Source organism: Arachis hypogaea, chromosome 5 (assembly GCF_003086295.3).
Source record: "Arachis hypogaea cultivar Tifrunner chromosome 5, arahy.Tifrunner.gnm2.J5K5, whole genome shotgun sequence".
NCBI classification, from domain to species: domain Eukaryota; kingdom Viridiplantae; phylum Streptophyta; class Magnoliopsida; order Fabales; family Fabaceae; genus Arachis; species Arachis hypogaea.
Window position 1 is genome coordinate 1,355,649 of NC_092040.1, and position 17,930 is coordinate 1,373,578.

Here is a 17,930-nt window from a genome sequence, read left to right on the forward strand (position 1 = left end):
GTAGTTTAATTTTTTTATTATTTATAGTATCTTTTAATTCGACAAACTAAAGAGTAACAGTAAGTTTTATTTAAAAAATTTTAGCTAATAAATTATTACATGTATAAAATAAAATTACTTAAACCAATGAATAAACTAATGATTTGACTAATTAAGTTAGTTAATAGTTTAATATTTTTAGTCTATTAATTAATTTAACACTGTATTTTTAGTCAATAATTATAATGAAATATTTTTTTAAGAAAAAAAAGTATTACTTTTATTCAGAACATTATAAAAATATTTCTTAAATTAAGATTTTATTAATATGTTTTAAAGATCCGTTTTAAGAATATCATAAAAAAATTCTAAAATTTATTAAAAATAATAAAATGTACTGAAATTTAAATATATCACAAAATTTAGAGTATTTATTCAAATAAGTTTTTGAAAGATTTAAAAGTGGACATTTTAGTCGTAAAAAAAATAATACATAAATTATTTTTCAATTTTTTTTCTATCGGACATAATAATCTCCAAACTATTTTTCAGCGTAACTCACTATTGAATGACAAAACAATCCATGATAAGGAGGACAAAACAGTCCCTAATAGTTTTCTTTTTCCTCTTCTTCTCCGCTGCCATCACCGTCTCTTCAACTAATATAATTTTTGCTTGAAGGACAATCCAATTTGAGGAGGAAAGTGAGAGCACATGAGAAGAGAAAACGCAAAACAGTGACGTTTTGGCTTGGGTTGAAGTTGTTAGTGGATTGTAAGAACACGACGTTTTCGGCAAGCTCGCCACTGATGGGAGATCGGGTGATGGTGTTGTCTGGTATGAAGCCACATGTGTTATTGTTGCATCCTGGGGAGAGGGGCGTTGCAGGTGCATGAACCACAAGAGGTGAAGCTAGCAAGGGAGCACTTAGCGGAACCGCAACGGGAGGACGGTAGGTGGAGGAGACATAGTTTTGGTCGCAGTAGTCACTGGAACCAATGTTTTTGGTCTAAATGATTTCTGAGCTGAAAATACGATAATGATTTCATGATTTATTTATTTGCTGGATTCATGATTTTGATTTTTGATTTTTTGAGGTTATTTGTTCATGATTTATTTGTTTGTTGCTTCATGATTCTGGTTGCTGAATTCATAATTTTATGAGGTTATTTATTTGTTCATAGTTTTCTAAAGTTGTTTTTGTTTTTGTTTTTTGTTTTTTGGATTACCTGTTTATGATGGAGATATTGGAACACTTAATGATGATTATGATTTTTGATGAGTTGCACATTTGATTAGTTGAAAACTTGCTAGTAATTGTTTTTTTTGAATGTAGAACATTATGGATTTGTCATTATGTGCGTTCCTTTTGTTTAGTTATAAACTTTGATGTTTGAAGTTGTTTGTGAACCTCTAATATTAAGTTATGGATAATTTATTATGTGAAATTTTATATTTTATTAAGTTAGAAATTATTGAATTTATATATTTAAATTTTTTTAAATTTTTTAATAATTTTATTTAATATTTAATTAACCGATTGAATTCCGATCGAACCAGTAAACTATTGAACCAGTGATCTCACCGGTTCATTGACCGGTCTGGTTCTCACAACCTTGGTAAAAATCGAATCGGATCGACTGATTTGGCTAGAAAACCGGTGAATCAGTTCAGTTCGTTTCTTAGACCGTTTAAGGATAAAAACCGACATGAATTGAAGAAAATCGGTTAAATTTGGTAAAAACCAATGAAAAACCAATTTTTGTAAAAATTGAACCAGACCATTTGATTCATTTCTTGGACTGTTTAAGGATGGAAATTGGCATGAACCGGTGAGAACCGGTTAAATTCGGCAAAAACCGACTCAATAACGGTGGACGCTATGATGCTCCACAGCACCGCATCTCCACTTGTGATCTAGTGCATCCTACGGTCCTCGAGCGTGCCACCTGTCCACCTGTTAGCATTTGTTAGTTTGGAAAATTCCAAATTGTTAGAGGTAGGGTTTGTTAGTCCTCCTTCAATGCCACGTTGTCAATATGCTTATTATTATATGCGACAAACATTAATTATATAGTAAATTTTGAATTAAATAATTATATAAATATCTAATTTAATTTTAATTTTGTATTCTCTATTTTTTGAATTAATAATATTTTTAATTATATACCATTATTAATAGAAATATAAAGTTTACTAAAAATGTATTAATCTTTATTTATTTTAATGTTAGTATTGTGATTAAAGTTATATTTTTTGATACTAGTATTAAAATTTACTAATATTATGAATTGGTATTTTTATTGTGTTAAATTAAAATACTATTATAATAGTACTAACTAATTTTATGTCTATATTTATTAACTATCTTTAAAATTTAAGACTTAGTTGTTTTTAAAATATTGGTGAAAATGTATATTTTAACATTTTTAAAATTGTTTATTATTTTTTATTTTTTATTTATATATGACCGATTTTATCGATTCAACCATTAATCTATCTATTGAACCAATAAATTAATGAACTAGTAATCTAATCACTTTAATTACCAATTCGATTTTTATAATTATAGTGTGCAATATTATAAAGAATTGGAAGCGCGGAACAAGAATCTATTGCTTATAAACTCCTTTGTGGTCTTTGGCTCAAATGATTTGGATAATTTTTTATTAGATAACATAAATTTGATCAAGATCTTGAGATGTCTGTTTTTTGCTGCGAGAAGCAAAAATAAAACAATAAAGTTGAACAATGAAAGGAAGAAGAAAAATAAATAAAACATTCTTAATTTTTTCAAAATGTAATATTTTACTGAATTATCAAAAAAAATTTTGTTTCATTAAATTATTACTTGGCACGTGTTAAATTAACAATATATTAAGTAATATCTATTAACTATAGACAAAAATATTAATAGAAAGAATAAAAAATTTAATAAAAATAATGATTAAGTACCGTATTATTATTTTTTAATTGACAAGAGACGAAATAAAATTTTGTGAAATAATTAAAAATCGAAGTGAGATTTTACTCATAAGTAAATTACGATCTAAAGTCTAAATCAATAAATCACGAGTATCTAAAGTGTTTGTTTTGAGGTACTGAGACAGAGATTGAGAGACTGAGATTCAGTATCATGTTTGTTGGTTTAGAGATTGGTACTAAAATTTGTGTCTCTGTTCCTAAAATTTCAGTATTTCAGTACCTCTAAAAAGTAGGGACACAGGAGATTAAAATTTTTAGAGATAAAAACTGAAACTTTAATAACATTTTATACCTAAAATACCCTCATTTCAATTAATTAATTCTAAGTTTATTGTTTGTGCAAATTAAATTAGAATTTTATTCTTGTTTTAATTTTTGTCTCTCATTTTGCACCAAATAAAATACTGAGATTTATTTCAATCTCTATCTCTCAATCTCAGTCTTCCCGTCTCTGTCTCTCCACCAAACGCTACCTAAGAGATTAATTTAATACATTAAGAACATTAAAGAGTTGCATACTATCAATTAATCCATAACACGCATTCACATATTTTTATAACATAAATAACACATTTAAAACTAAATGATTCAGTTATTAACTTATTAAAGTGGCGCACGCGTCAGAATTTTTTACACTTTATAAAAATTATATTATAAAATGCATAAAGTTTAGATAATGTGATTTAAAATTTAAATAAATTATATTATAGTGAGGAGGAAAAATTACTTGAGTGCGTATATACAAGAAATACTTTTCTTTTAGCCATATTCTTTATGCTAATGTAGTTTAGATAAAATAAAAGGTAGAACACTTCTTCAAAAAATAACATATTAGTATGTTATGAGTTTTTTTTTAAGATATGTAATCTATTTGAATATTTTAAAAAATATTGTCAATCTTGTTAAAAATTTAAACTTAACTAACTATATAAAATAAAATAAAAAATTAAAATTGATTTAATTAATAAAAAAGCAAAATACTCCTTATTTTTCAAAGTCCATATTCTTTGGGGTTAAGAAATGATTTATATAATGAGTAACGTGTATTTGGTTCTGACCCGTCCTCGACGGTCCAACCCCGTGTCGGGACTGGTCGTTCATTCACGCGGATTAGTGGCTTTCATCAGTTTCGTGCAAAAAACTTCAGACCCACGTCGCTCGCACGTGCCTCCCATTTCCTCCGCACGTGCGCTCTCTAAATCCCTCTTAAAATCTCTCTCTCTCTCTCCAACTGCAACTTCTATCTCCTCCATTGACCCCCTCGCACTTCACCAGCAACACGCACTTTGCTCCGCCGACAACAAACTCATTTTCCTTTTTTCCGTCACCGGAGATCTCTGCCGGATCATTTCCGATGTCGTCGGTGAGTTCTCGACTTCTCGTTGCATTCTCCCAACGTCTACTATTTCGTTCTCATTCGTTTTTCTACTAATTTTATTCTTGTTGCGAGATATCTGAAGATCTTAGTTAATCGGATATGGATACTGCGAATATTTCATATGCCTTGCAATATTTGATTGTTTAGTCAATGTATTTTGCTTAATTAGGATTTGTTTGCTTAGCATGTGTGGTTTTAGGTATGTAGGTATACGGAATTACTGAGTTAGGGACTCGTAACTGTTATGATACACGATTTGGTGTAGTTCTAGAGCGTGTCTTTAAAGCTCTGAATCTCGTTTCGTTATTGATACTCGAAAGTTCTGTACCAAAAAAACATTCCGAGTGTATCTTTTCTTACAGCTTTTTAGTCAATGGACCTAAGAACTGTCTTAAACCGCTATGGATGTTTCTTTCCATTTTCAGTGTAAACTTGTGAAATTTGAGTTTTATATTTTGCATTTTGTTTGGATTGCCACTTGAGTTATGTGAATGCATGATGGGAGAGTCCCTGGTTGGTTCTCCACATCTAAATTTTGACAACTATATGAGATGCTTGTGACCATCTGAAAGCAACACAGGTTGAGTGATTTCTGAATAGAGATCCGTATTGAATTGTGCTTGAGTAGCGCTTGGCAATACTGGTGTTTCCTCTCATAAAAATTGGTTGATTTGTCCAAGAAAATTGAATGGAAGATCATCTGAATTAGAAGTGGAATCCGTATTTTTCTTCCTAACTTGTAATGAATAATATATAATAAGTATAAAAATATTCTGTAGATGCTGACCTTTATTTTAACATTGCTAGCAAAACATATGTACATATGAATATTCAACCTCTACTGTCATTCAGTGATTTCTTTCAATTATATTTGTTAATTTCTCAAACTATTGAGTATTTTTTTTTTTGAAATTCATAATCACTTCGCCTATTGTCTTTCCGCTGACATGGGATCATTAAAATACAAATCAAGTTTATAAGGGGAAATACCTTTAGTAAGAAGTAACTAGTGTGATATTTTGGAAAATCGTTGCACTTGCCCAAGGTTTTATACCGTTATTATTTATTTAGTTGATAAAACATAACATTAATATTTATATGTTATTACTTTTTTAATCTCTTTCAGATAAAGACTGTTAAGGTCAGTAACGTTTCCTTGGGAGCTACTGATCGAGATATTAAGGAGTTCTTTTCTTTTTCTGGTGACATTGAATATGTTGAGCTTCGGAGGTCAGTTGCTGTGTTTAGCTTTTTTGTTTGCTTTCATTTCTAAAATGTTTGGTACCAATTATAAATTTATATATTGATGCAGTCATGATGAACGGTCCCAAATTGCTTATGTTACCTTCAAGGATGCACAGGGAGCTGAGACTGCAGTACTGCTATCGGTAATCTGCTTATCGTAATTTAATATATATTTGCACAATAATTGATTTGTTTTAATTATAAAGCATATTGAACATCCAATCAATTTGTCCTGATTGAACAATAAAGATATTTTATTCATTAATTGTTATTGGTAATTTCTAATTTGTGTCCAAGAGTTTATTTGTTGTTGTCCCAAAGAAGACAAATTGAGCTGAATTATTCAGCATTTTAGAAACATAATGCAGTCAGTGAGTTAACCTTTTAGGGGTTGGGGGAGGGGGGGAATCTACTTGGGAATCATGGAGTTCCACATGATAAATTTTCACTAAGGTTGCATTCTTTAGTATTTTCTTGCTGACACTTATGGGATATGCATATTGGATTGATTATTATGTTGCTTAATTTTGGATACTTAACTTTTTCCTCCCTCTTCTAGATAGATTTTTTTTATTGTTTATCACAACTGAGGTATTCACCAACCACCGTCGAGCACAGTGACTTATCCCTCGTTTAGATAGAAATATAATTTTACTACTTGCGTTATTTAGTAATTTCAATCATCTTTCAAAACCAAACGTAAAAACTGCAGGCAGGTTTGACAAAATTTACCAAGGGCAATCTTATCTTCAGCTGCATGCTTTTGTCATCTATTATCAGTCTTCTGTCTCGAATCTCAAAAATTGACCTCTACAGTTATAGTTTGTAGCAGCCTGTTAGTTGGGATATGAAACATGTTCATGATTGTGTTTGTATCATTTTGTTTGGATATTGAGATCATAACATTGTTCATAACCTTCTATGCAATTTAAAACTTTTATTTCTAATAAAAGAATTTTATTAAGTTGAAGAATAATTTATAACTAAATTTAACATAATTTCACATGTCAGGGAGCAACTATAGTTGATTTGTCGGTTACAATAACTCCAGATCCAGATTACAAACTTCCACCTGCTGCCTTTGCATCAGCTGTAAGTCTTGATGTGGTACTGTCTTTTTCTTATTATATCAGTAATTAGGCTGCTGGAATCTTGCCGTATCAACCTTTTGTGTCATTTTGCAGCCAAAAGAAAGTCAAGCTCCCGGTGGTGCTGATTCTGCTTTAAGGAAGGCAGAGGATGTGGTTTCAAGCATGCTGGCCAAGGGCTTTATCTTAGGGAAGGATGCTGTCAACAAAGCAAAGACTTTTGATGAGAAGCACCAATTAACCTCATCTGCCTCAGCAAAAGTTGCATCTATTGATCAGAAAATTGGGTTCAGTGAGAAAATAACTGCTGGTGCTTCAGCTGTAAGTGGTAGAGTTCGAGAGGTTGACCAAAAGTTCCAGGTTTCAGAGAAGACCAAATCGGCATTTGCAGCTGCAGAGCAAAAAGTCAGTACTGCTGGTTCTGCCTTGATGAAGAATCGCTATATACTTACTGGTGCCTCCTGGGTAACAGGTGCTTTCAACAGGGTTTCTAAGGCGGCTGAGGATGTAGGACAGAAGACGAAAGAGAAAGTAGTTAGCGCAGAAGAGCAACAGAAGCGACAAGTGGAAGATCAGTATGCGCAAGTCCTTTCTGAGTCCCCAAAAGCAGGTTCGGCAGCAAGTGAACATCACTCTTCCAAGCCTGCCCCTGCTCAGGGTTTGATCCTTTGATTTGCTTCATGTGTATGTATATATACCTACTAGGATACTACGTTGAAAACTTCCCTGCAAACTGTTTCCATATGATTTACCACCACCGTTTTCTTCCATTGGAACTGCATGGAGAATTGTTTTTCTTGGACAAATTTGCAATTGTTTAATTTTTTCTTCTAAAAGATGAACTGAATTTCGTAGGTGTGAAGTAGCTTGTTTCTGCTAAACTGGGAAAACTGAGCACTATTTACATATATCAAGCATAATAGCGTACACTAATCCGCGCTTCGCTGCTATTCAATAGTGTACATATTACTAGCTTCTCTTTTATCACCCCACTACTATCAGCAAGCATTTTCAGGGATATGGCACTAGGAGGAGTGTCAAAGATCTCGGCGTCCAATCTAGAGTCAAGAATAAGGTTTGCAAGGCCGACAGCAATTTGGTTCGCCTCTCTGAAAGTGCCTCACCTAACTCTCGAGTTCTGTTTTTTAGGGAAATGACTCTCCAGGTTTTTTTTTTTTAATTTGGGTGTTCTGTTGGTTCTTTTTTTTCTCTTGGTTGATGTTTCTCGTCCCAATTGTTTTTACATTTTGGGTCTCAATTGTCACTCTTATTAAAACCACTTTTTCATCGCCCATGAGGATGAATTGGGCTATTATCATGTGGGCCGAACATTTACTCTTGAGCCGTCTGATAGTTTTTTTTGGAGTCTTTAACAGTTGTTAATTTGTGGTCCAAAAAAAATAGTTGTTAATTTGATTGATCTTTGTTGCTAAATTGTATCTAAAATGGCATCTGTCCTCCTTCTCTCAGGGTGTGTTTAGAACACAGAAAGAGGCAATTGATTTGATTTGTTCTTTCTGTGTTTCCTGTCCTGCTTTTGCTCTCTGCTTCTGTCCATGAAGACACCGCCTTTAGGTTCCAAAAATAGCTCCTTATGGTGCTCTAGTTCAGTGTTGTGTACATTTGTCCCAAAACACTGTCGGCTGTGAAGATTGTATCTTATCTTCTCCGATGTGTGAAAAAGAGAGCAAAGTGGGAGTTTCAGTTCCCTTTGATCACATAAACACAATTTGCCATTTCCGTTCTGGCAAAACGGTCTCCCATTCTGACAAATTGCCATCCATGGTCTGACAAATTGTCATCACCGCCGTTTTGTTCATAACTATATAATCTCGGTTAGAAGTTTAGTTACAAGAAACTGACTACTCACATGAAACATATAAAAATAATACTTAAGAATCATTAGATCGTTAAACATATTTAAGTAAATTGTTTAACATAATATATGTCGATATCTTATTTATCATATTTTTATATGAAGACTGCTCTGGACTAAGCTCGAGATTATTAGATAAAGAGACAATGAAACAAACATATACGAATTTTAGATTCTCGAGATTCTTTAGTCATCGTAATGAGCATTTGAAAATAGTTTCGAAAACATTACTTTAAAGAAGGGTAACAAATACAGAATTTGGATTCATTAAATTTTGGATTTTATTTGAGAGGATAAAGTATAATTTTTTATTTTTGAATATTTTTTTTTTATGTTTTCTCTTGATCTCACCAATAAAATAAGATTACACTTTATCTCGTAAATAATGAAAAGAAAACATTTGTTTCGTAAAAGAAGAAAAACTACTATAAACACGACAAACGAACTGAAGAAGGTAAGTTTGATCTCTATAACTACAAAATACATAAGTTAATCTAAGTTTCCTAATGTAATATTGCGGGCGTACGGCTAAAGAAGTTAGCAAGTTCTTATTTATCATCAAGGTTGGAAAGATAAAATACTCCAACCAAAAATATTTTTGTGAGTAGTTACAAAAACAATGAATAAAATAAGGAAATGAAAATTTAATTACCTATTAAATTTATAATTTTTATCATTGAAATATATATCATTTGAATATAATTAAAATTTCATTTTGTTCCGCTTAATTAAGAGTATTGCTATATATACAAGTTTTTTTTGACATATGCAAGAAATCACGTTATCCTCTTTGTATTTCGCGTTCTTTCTCCTCTTCCTTCTTTTCTTTCTTCTTTGTGTTTCTCCTTTTTTTTTTTGGTGTGTTTCATTTCGGTCGTTGTTCTTTTTATTATTATTGTTGTTGCTGCATTGTTTTTCCTTCTCTTCTTTCTATTGATTTTGTAACATTATGTATTTTTTTTTGTTTGATTTTTTCCTCCTAAAAAGAAATATGAGAATATGAAATAAGAAGATGAAGAAGAAGAAGCAGTAGAAGATGAGGAGGAGGAAGATGGAGAGTTCTGAATTATACATAACTTATCAGCACACATACATCGAAAACTCTTAAACAATACGCTCGAATATCTTCATGTTACACCCAAATATTTTCGTGTTATACACACATTTGTTGCAATGCATAAAAATATTTTTTTTAATGCTGTATTTTTTTCTTCTTCTTTTTTTCCTTATTCCTTTCTTTCTTTTAGTTGAATGAATATAAAATCATCTTTCAAGTAATTTTGCAGCATTATATATTTTTTCTGTTTCTTTGTGTGATTTTTTTGTGTTTATTCTTGTTATAAGAGTAAACAAAAAAAATTGAGAAGATAAATTAAAAAGAAAAAGATGAATAATAAAAAAAAGAAATAGAAGACGGTGATAATGATGAAGAAAATAAGAAAAAGCATTAAAAGATGAAGAGGAGGAAGATGAAGAGTTTTAAATTATGCCGAACTTATCAGCACACATGCACCGAAAATTCTTAAATAATACACTCAAATATCTTCGTGTTATATCCAAATTTGCTGCAAATATAGAAAAATGTTTCCTCTAATGTTACATTTTTTTCTTCTTTTTTTCTTATTTTTTTCTTTCTTTTAGTTGAATGAATGTAAGTTCATCATCTTCTAACTAATTTTGTAGTATTATGTATTTCTTCTTCTTCTTTATTTGATTTTTTTTTTCTTATAAAAAGAGTAAAATAAGAAGAAATTTGAAAAGATAAAATAAGAAAAAAAAGATAAATAAGAAAAAAAAGATGATGATGATGAAAAAGAAGAAAAAGAAGAAGTAGCAGAAGATGAGGAGGAGGGAGAAAAAGATTTTTAAATTATGTAGAACTTATCAGCATACATACACTGAAATTTCTTAAACAATACACTCAAATATCTTCATATTACACCCAAATATTTTTGTTTTACACGTAAATTTACTGCAGATTCAGAAAAATATTTTCTTTAATGCAAAATTTTTACATTACATTCAATTCAAACCATCACCGATGAAACATTATTCACCTATAGAATTATAAACTACTAACAAAAAAATTAACTAGAATCGAACCACACCTCAGACACTTGATTGGATTCAACACAATAATCAATTTCGTTCTGATTCAATTGACAATCTGAACTTGAATTATTCATTATTTTCAACAATAAGATAACTGATGATAGAGAAGAAGGAAAAAAAGAAAGAAGGAGAAGAAATTTCAATAAAAAAGAATGAAGAATAGGAGGAGGAGGAGGTGATAGTGTTGGTAACGACGATAACAAAATAAAAAAATAACAAAAAAAATGAAGAAGGAGATGAAGAAGAAAAAAAATATACAGTAATGATACGAAGAAGAACGTTGTATAAACTTGTATTAAAAAATAACTTGTATTTAGAAAATAATTACTTAATTAATATCTTTATTTTACCTTTTACGAAATCATTGTTAGTGTTCTTACAATATTTAATCATTTCTTCCTAATGAACTAGAAGCTTCCGCAGTTGTTTATGCAACGGGTCACTATCACTATGTCGTCTTCTTAGAGGTTTGTTGAATTCATAATTCAAGGGTTTAGTATGAGTAATGTAATTCATTTTTTAACCAGAACGTTGCTGATTCAACAAAGCTGCCACCGAAATCTTAATTATATCGTATCTATAATATTAGCAGTTGGTGGAGGGGTGGTGAATAAAAGCTACCGTCATTCTTACTTTGGACAGTAAAGGTAAGCGCACTAGTAAGTTGTAACCAAAAGTAAAGGAAAATATAAAGTGGTGCCTCTTTTACCGTAAAAATAATTAATTATCTAGTTAAACTATTTTGGTATAGGAAAAGAAACTTTGTTGACTTTTGTTATGTGTATAAATGGGATATAACCTTTATAATTGAATGGTATATCATATTATTAGTATGAGGAGGGATAGAGGACTAGAAAATTTTGTGATTCGTAGTCATTAAATAGTTATTAATAGAGTTTTTAATGGTGTAAGATTTTATTTAGTGGTGTGAAATTACTCATTATTCTTTTGCTGGTTAAGTGATAATCATATTTTAATAAAAGTGTTGCCCCCTAAACTTTTTCTGATAGTATTTATGCTTCAACTATTACTAGGGTTGGAAGTGAGCCGATCTGAACTAAATTCGGCTCGACTCACGAAAATTAAGTTTAGCTCACGATTCGACTCATTAAAAATCAAACCTATTTCATAAATTCAATCTTGGTTCAACGAAAGTTCACGGGCTGACTCGAGTTCACGAACTGATTCAAATAATATGAACATAATTTATAATTATATATCAATAAATTATAATTTATATATATTAAAAAATATTAAAAAATAAATTTTATATATTGTCTATCTATCAATTATAAATTTTTTTATTTATATCCTACATCGAAATTATATATAAAAAATTATTATAAAATTTTAAATAATTAAGAATATTAATACATTTAATCTATATTTTTAATATTATATATATAATCGAGTCAGTTTACGAGTTAATAAATTGAGCTTATCCAACCTCAAATTCGACTTATTTAATTTATGAGTTTAATTCAAGACTCAAATTCAACTCACCAACTCACAAATTTGATTTATCGAATTATTAACGAGTTAAACTCAAACTGACTCGTAAGCTAACTTGACTTATTTCCAACTCTAACTATTACTGAATTAGATAAAGACAAAAAAGCAATCTTTTATATATAACAATAAGCAGAATGAAAAAAAAAAGGTTTTGGTATTTAGATATTTATGTGATCTAACTCTAATATCGAATTTTTTTTAACTGAAATTTTATTGTATGTCTCTCAAAATTTCACTCTACAATATGCAAAATTATTAAACATACTGAAAAACACAATATATAACTATTAAAAATAAGAAAAAATATAAATAGACAATAAAAATACTAAATAATATGAACAATAGATATATTGAATATTAAATTTATTAGGTGTGCAAATAATTATCTAATATTAAAATTTAAAAAAATACTTTAAGAATATAATATATTTTTACTTTATTGAATCAATTTTAAAATTTATTATTTATATTATTCACAAAAATTATCCTCTATCTAACAAAATCTATTTTAATATTGGCCATGTTCTGTTAAATAAATAAAAGAGCTACCTGATATGACCCTTGACATTAGTCACGACCGTTTCTATGTAATAGCCATGGCAATTCATTGAAGAAGAATGCTAGGGCAAGTAAGTTTAGTGTTTTATAATTATTAATTGATCATTAATAATATTTTTAATGGTGTGAGATTATATTTAATGGTGAGAGATTATTCACTTTTATTTTAATGATTAAGTGCTGGCAAAAAAATACAAAAATTACTGCCCCTTAAACTTTTTCTTCATTGAAAATCATTCTTGATTCTCTAAAGTCCAAACGTACCGCCATAGACAACCTATTCAAGCGTCCGTATTCGACTATTCGTTTTTTTCATTGTTTACCGCATATTTTAGTCCGACAAATTAAAAATAGAAATAAATCCAAAAATTTTATAGAAGGACTGAATTGTAGATGAATTTTTTAATTAATTTTTATTATATTTTTTTATTTTATAAAAATAAATTAGACATAACATATAATTATTGAGTTAATTTTTTAAAAAATTTATCAATATATATTAAAAATTTATAATTTTTTATAATTTTATTTTTAATATGATAATTATATCAAAGAAATATAATAATATCGATAATATATTATAAAATTATAAAGTATTAATAATTTATAGTGTATTTAGTTAAAAATTATCACATATTTTATTAGTTAAAATTATTTTTTTTAAATTTTAAAAAATTCATAAATAAATTATAAAATATTAATTATGTAAAAGATATAATATTTTTATAAAATATCTTTATAAAATAATTTTTTAACAACGTAAATTTAGAAAAAAATAAATATTTTTTAATAAAAAATGTAAAATATACAATATAATTACCAAAAAATATTTACATAAGTTATTATTAATATTTTATATAATAATATAAATATTAAATATGTTAATATTAAAAACAAATATTTTTTAAAAGAAATAGATATAAAATAATAATATATAAAAATTAATTTAAAAAATATAAAGACTTAAAGATATAATATTAAATTAATTAAATAAAAAATATTAATTAAATAATTGAGACATAAATTTATTATATAATAAAAAATAATATATATAAAATTATTAAATTATGTAATATTTTTATTTTTTTTAAATATATATCTCATATATAAATATAGTCTTTCAAAATTTTAAAAATCAAAATCACTATTCGCTCTTCTTTAAATTTATTTTTGATCAAAAATTAATTTATTACAAATATAAATTTTATTTAAGAGTTTAAATATAAATTGATTTAACGTCCCTATTTGTTAACTTCTTCGGCCTAATTCTACTCGTGAAGTTATGGCCCACTTTTCTTAACTAATTAAATAAATGTTGTTTGGTGCATATGGACCGTTTGCTCTTTAGTAGCATTATCCATTTATGTCACCATCATTTTTTAATTTCCAATTCATGCAATATCATAGGTTCTGGTGGGTATAGTAGGTGTTGGATAATACCAATTGAGTATTAGCAGTAAACCATTAATAAACGAAAAGAAAACAAAAAAAATGTATGAATGATTAAAAGGTAGACGCTTGAATCATACGCGGAATTTCCAATTTTTCAACTTATTGAGTTGAAAGAAACGGTAAGCTTAATCGCTAAGCGAACAAGGCAACCAATGCACGAGGATTTACTTATAACAATTGTCCCACTATTTGAGAAGGAAAAAAAAAAAAAAGGTATACATAGAAAACTATGAAATCAAGTGGGCAAGCTAATTATATTTCCAAACTAGTAATATGCTACCTAACCAAAAATTACAAATAATAAATAAAAGTATTGTTACGATGGGTAACCGGAGATTAATGGGCTGGATGGCGTTGATTGGCCCAAACTTTTGAAGGAGAAGGCTTTCAAGCGGATCTGCTACTCGTGAGCCTCCGTCCGACTTGTGCGTATGAAAGAATGGGGGGTGGTACCTGCAAAGACACTCCAATGCCTAAGTCAGCAAGGGTGTGAGCAGGTCTAGAGAGTATTGGGACTTAGAGATACCTGAGGAGTGTCAGGGTATTTATAGTGGTGATCCAATAACCACCGCTGAAGTAGATCCACCTTTTAAGGTGGATAACCGTCCCTTTATCTTAGGGAAGTTGAGATATGACTCCTGGAAGTGGGTAGAGAGATTTTAGGGGCAGTTATTTATTTGAATGATAATTATCTGCCAGTTAATCATCGTCCCCGACTTCTTTAGGATTGGTCGTGATAGGAACCGATTTCATAGGGAAGAGGTCGGTTCAAGGCGAGGCTCAATCCTCCTGGATTGGGCCTTTTGTTGGGACCTGGGCCTCATCGTTGGGCCAGGGTATGAACAGTGCCCCTACTCGAGCCCAATTTCTTTTTAAGATTTGGGTTCGAGTATTCTACTCGGGGTTGTAACCGACTTGTAGGAGGACCGACGTGATGGTCTGAAACCGACGTGACTTTTTGTAACCTTTGGTTCTGACAGTTACGTCTAATCAAGCGTCGTGTCCGTTAGGGATGTGCATAGGGATTGATGGTCTTGGTAACGGTGCATTCTAATTAATGACTGCCCCGCTTTTACCATTGTGCCCCTAGCATGTTTATAAATACTTTCACTCTCTTTCGTTGTTTCGTTTCTGCGAATTTTAAATTTCTTCTTCCTTTGTTCGTGCTGCATTCTTGTGTTCGAAGGCTTTTACTTCCTCCCATCCTGTTTTTCGGATAAGGGTTAGCTTTTTCTTCTTCTGTAACATGCCTTATATTTGCATGCCCTTATTTTGTAGATAAGTAGGTTGGTTTGTAGATTTTTGTTTGGTTCTGTCTCCCCTCCCTTTAGAGACCGTGTTTTTTTATTGTTCTTTTCTTTTTTCCTTGTAGGTTTTTGTCACCTTTTTTAAGAAAAGAAATGGCTTCCGTAGATATCCTTTCCCAGTGGGTCGATGTCACAGTCCTAGGGGAGGAACCTTCGGTTGATACTGAGTTTATCACCCACCTTCGTACCCGCCACAGAATTTGTACTTCTGAGGAGGATGAGCCGAAGTATGAGTTGGTAGTCCCGGGTCCAGAAGACCGGTTTGCTTCGAGAGGGCCAATGAGGCGGCCCCTCATTTTTTCTTTATGTATGAGTGCATGGTCACCCGTTTGGGTGTTTTTCTTCCATTTTCAGATTTTGAGATGTCTGTGTCGCGTCACTGCCGAGTTGCCCCTACTCAACTTCACCCCAATTCTTGGGGTTTTCTGAAAATTTACCAATTTATTAGTCACGCTTTGGACTTTCCGACCTCTTTGAGAATTTTCTTCTATCTTTTCCACATGACTAAGCCCTTCAGTGGGCTAAATAACAAGCAGCAATGGGTGTCTTTCCGAGCCATACAAAGTCGGAGAATTTTCACCCTTTTTGACGAATCCTTCCATGACTTCAAAAATTATTTTTTCAAAGTTCAAGCTGTAGAGGGTCACCACCCCTTTTTCATGGATGAGAGTTCTTCCCCTCGCTTTCCCCTGTATTGGTTGGAGGCCTCCCCCTATGAGAAGTATGGTCTGGACGACCTGGACGAGGTGGAGGCGGCCATTGTGGGATTTTTCCGAGAAGTGTGGGGGAGGGCCCCATACTTAGATACTAGAAAATTTCTCCAGGGATCGCCGACTTTTGTTCGGTCACAACTAGGTAGCTTTTATATATATATGTATATATATTTCTTATTTCCGACTTGTATCTGCTGACTTGAGGTTTGCCGACTTGTTGTTTTTGCTAATTATTTCTTTTGCAGATATGGCGAGGAAGAATGCTCAGGAATCTTACCAGAGAGTCCAGGAGGCTAAGGCAAGGTCTCGGGCCAGGACTGGTGGCACCAAGGCGATCGTCTCTCCTCCTCCTCCTCCTCCCCAAAACACGGGGACTCCTTCCCAGCCCATTGTGATTTCTTCTTCGGCTTTGTCTCGGCCGCTCCCCTCCGCCCGACTTCTTCTTGAGCCAGAGAAGAAGAAGCGCAAGATTTTAGAGTCTGGCTCTTCTTTTGACGGTGGGGTTAAGGCGGATGCTCTTGCATTCGTCCGAAAGAACATCTACCCTCATATAAGTATGGATGATGTCTCTGTTCGGAACCACCTTACCACTCTGGCTGAGGAGAGTCTCAGGGCGGCGGGTGTTTGTGGCAAACTCTTAGATATTTTTGAGAAGACTCCTCTCAGCTCTTTGGGGTTAACCTCGAAGGTTGAGGAGCTGGAAGGAAGGCTTCTTACTTATCAAGAGCAGGAGATGGAGTTGAAGGAGGAGGTCGCCAAGCTGAGGGAGGAGAGAGATAGCCTTCGGGAGAAGGAGAGTAAGTTGCAGGCCCAATGCAACATGCAGGCGGGTTTGAGGAAAGCAGCACAGGAGAGTTACCAGAGTTTATTTCAGGATCATGTGTCTGTGAGGAAGGATCTGCTGAATTTTTGGAATGCATATGCCGAGTTGGATGACTCTATTGCTGAGGGGGCCGAGGAGGCTTGGAGGATTTTTAAGGAGCAAGTCGGAGGCATCGCTCCTGACTTGGATCTTTCTCCTTTGGATCCTGACAAAGTTGTTATCGACGGTGCCATAGTGGATCCCCCTGCTCCCGTGATCGTTTATGAGTCAGAATTGAAGACTCGGGGGCAGAGGATTATTGAGTCCCATCCTCGCTCGAAGGACGCTTCGGGTTCTTCCCAGGTTCCTCCGACTTCCTCTTCATCTCCTATGGATGCCTCTCTTCCCGGTCCTGGTGGTGCTCCTCCTGACTCTGGTGGTGGTGATCCGTCTACTCCTCTTCCGAAAAAATAATTTGTTGGCTATTTGGGGGCCCGGCCTGTGGGTCCCCCTCCCTTTTTTTTTGAACTCCTTATTTGTTTTTGGTGGTGTTTGAACAATTTACTTTTGGCCTTTTAAGGCCGTAAACAAAACGCTAAAAATACCCTTTTTTAATAAGGGTTTAAGTTAAAAAGTAAATACCCTTTTTTGGATAAGGGTTTAAGTTACCTTATGCGTGCATGCTTTTCTGCTTTTGATATTTTTAGGAAGTCTTTTCGACCTTTTCCTAAAAATATTTTATTCGACTTGTCTGTTCTTCTGAGCTTTTTTCGCTTTAAGAACCTTGGACAGTCTTTTCAATAGTTTTTCGATCTCTTTTTCGCTTATTCCTCTATACTCAACTCTGTGATTTTATTGAGTTTTTATGACTTTAGGTTATTTTTGTGATGCATTTTTTCTTCTACTCGGTTTTTTATTTCGAC

At 31.9% G+C, this 17,930-nt stretch overlaps 1 protein-coding gene across 1 annotated transcript; it reads left to right on the forward strand.

Moving 5' to 3' along the window:
* The first annotated feature begins 3,998 nt into the window (after positions 1–3,998).
* On the forward strand, positions 3,999–7,537 carry LOC112800044 (binding partner of ACD11 1-like). Its single transcript, XM_072196197.1, has 5 exons — positions 3,999–4,327; positions 5,469–5,572; positions 5,655–5,730; positions 6,599–6,679; positions 6,772–7,537. Exons 1-5 carry the CDS (start codon positions 4,319–4,321, stop codon positions 7,345–7,347), a joined length of 846 nt encoding a protein of 281 aa, XP_072052298.1. The 5' UTR covers positions 3,999–4,318; the 3' UTR covers positions 7,348–7,537.
* The last annotated feature ends 10,393 nt before the right edge of the window (positions 7,538–17,930 follow it).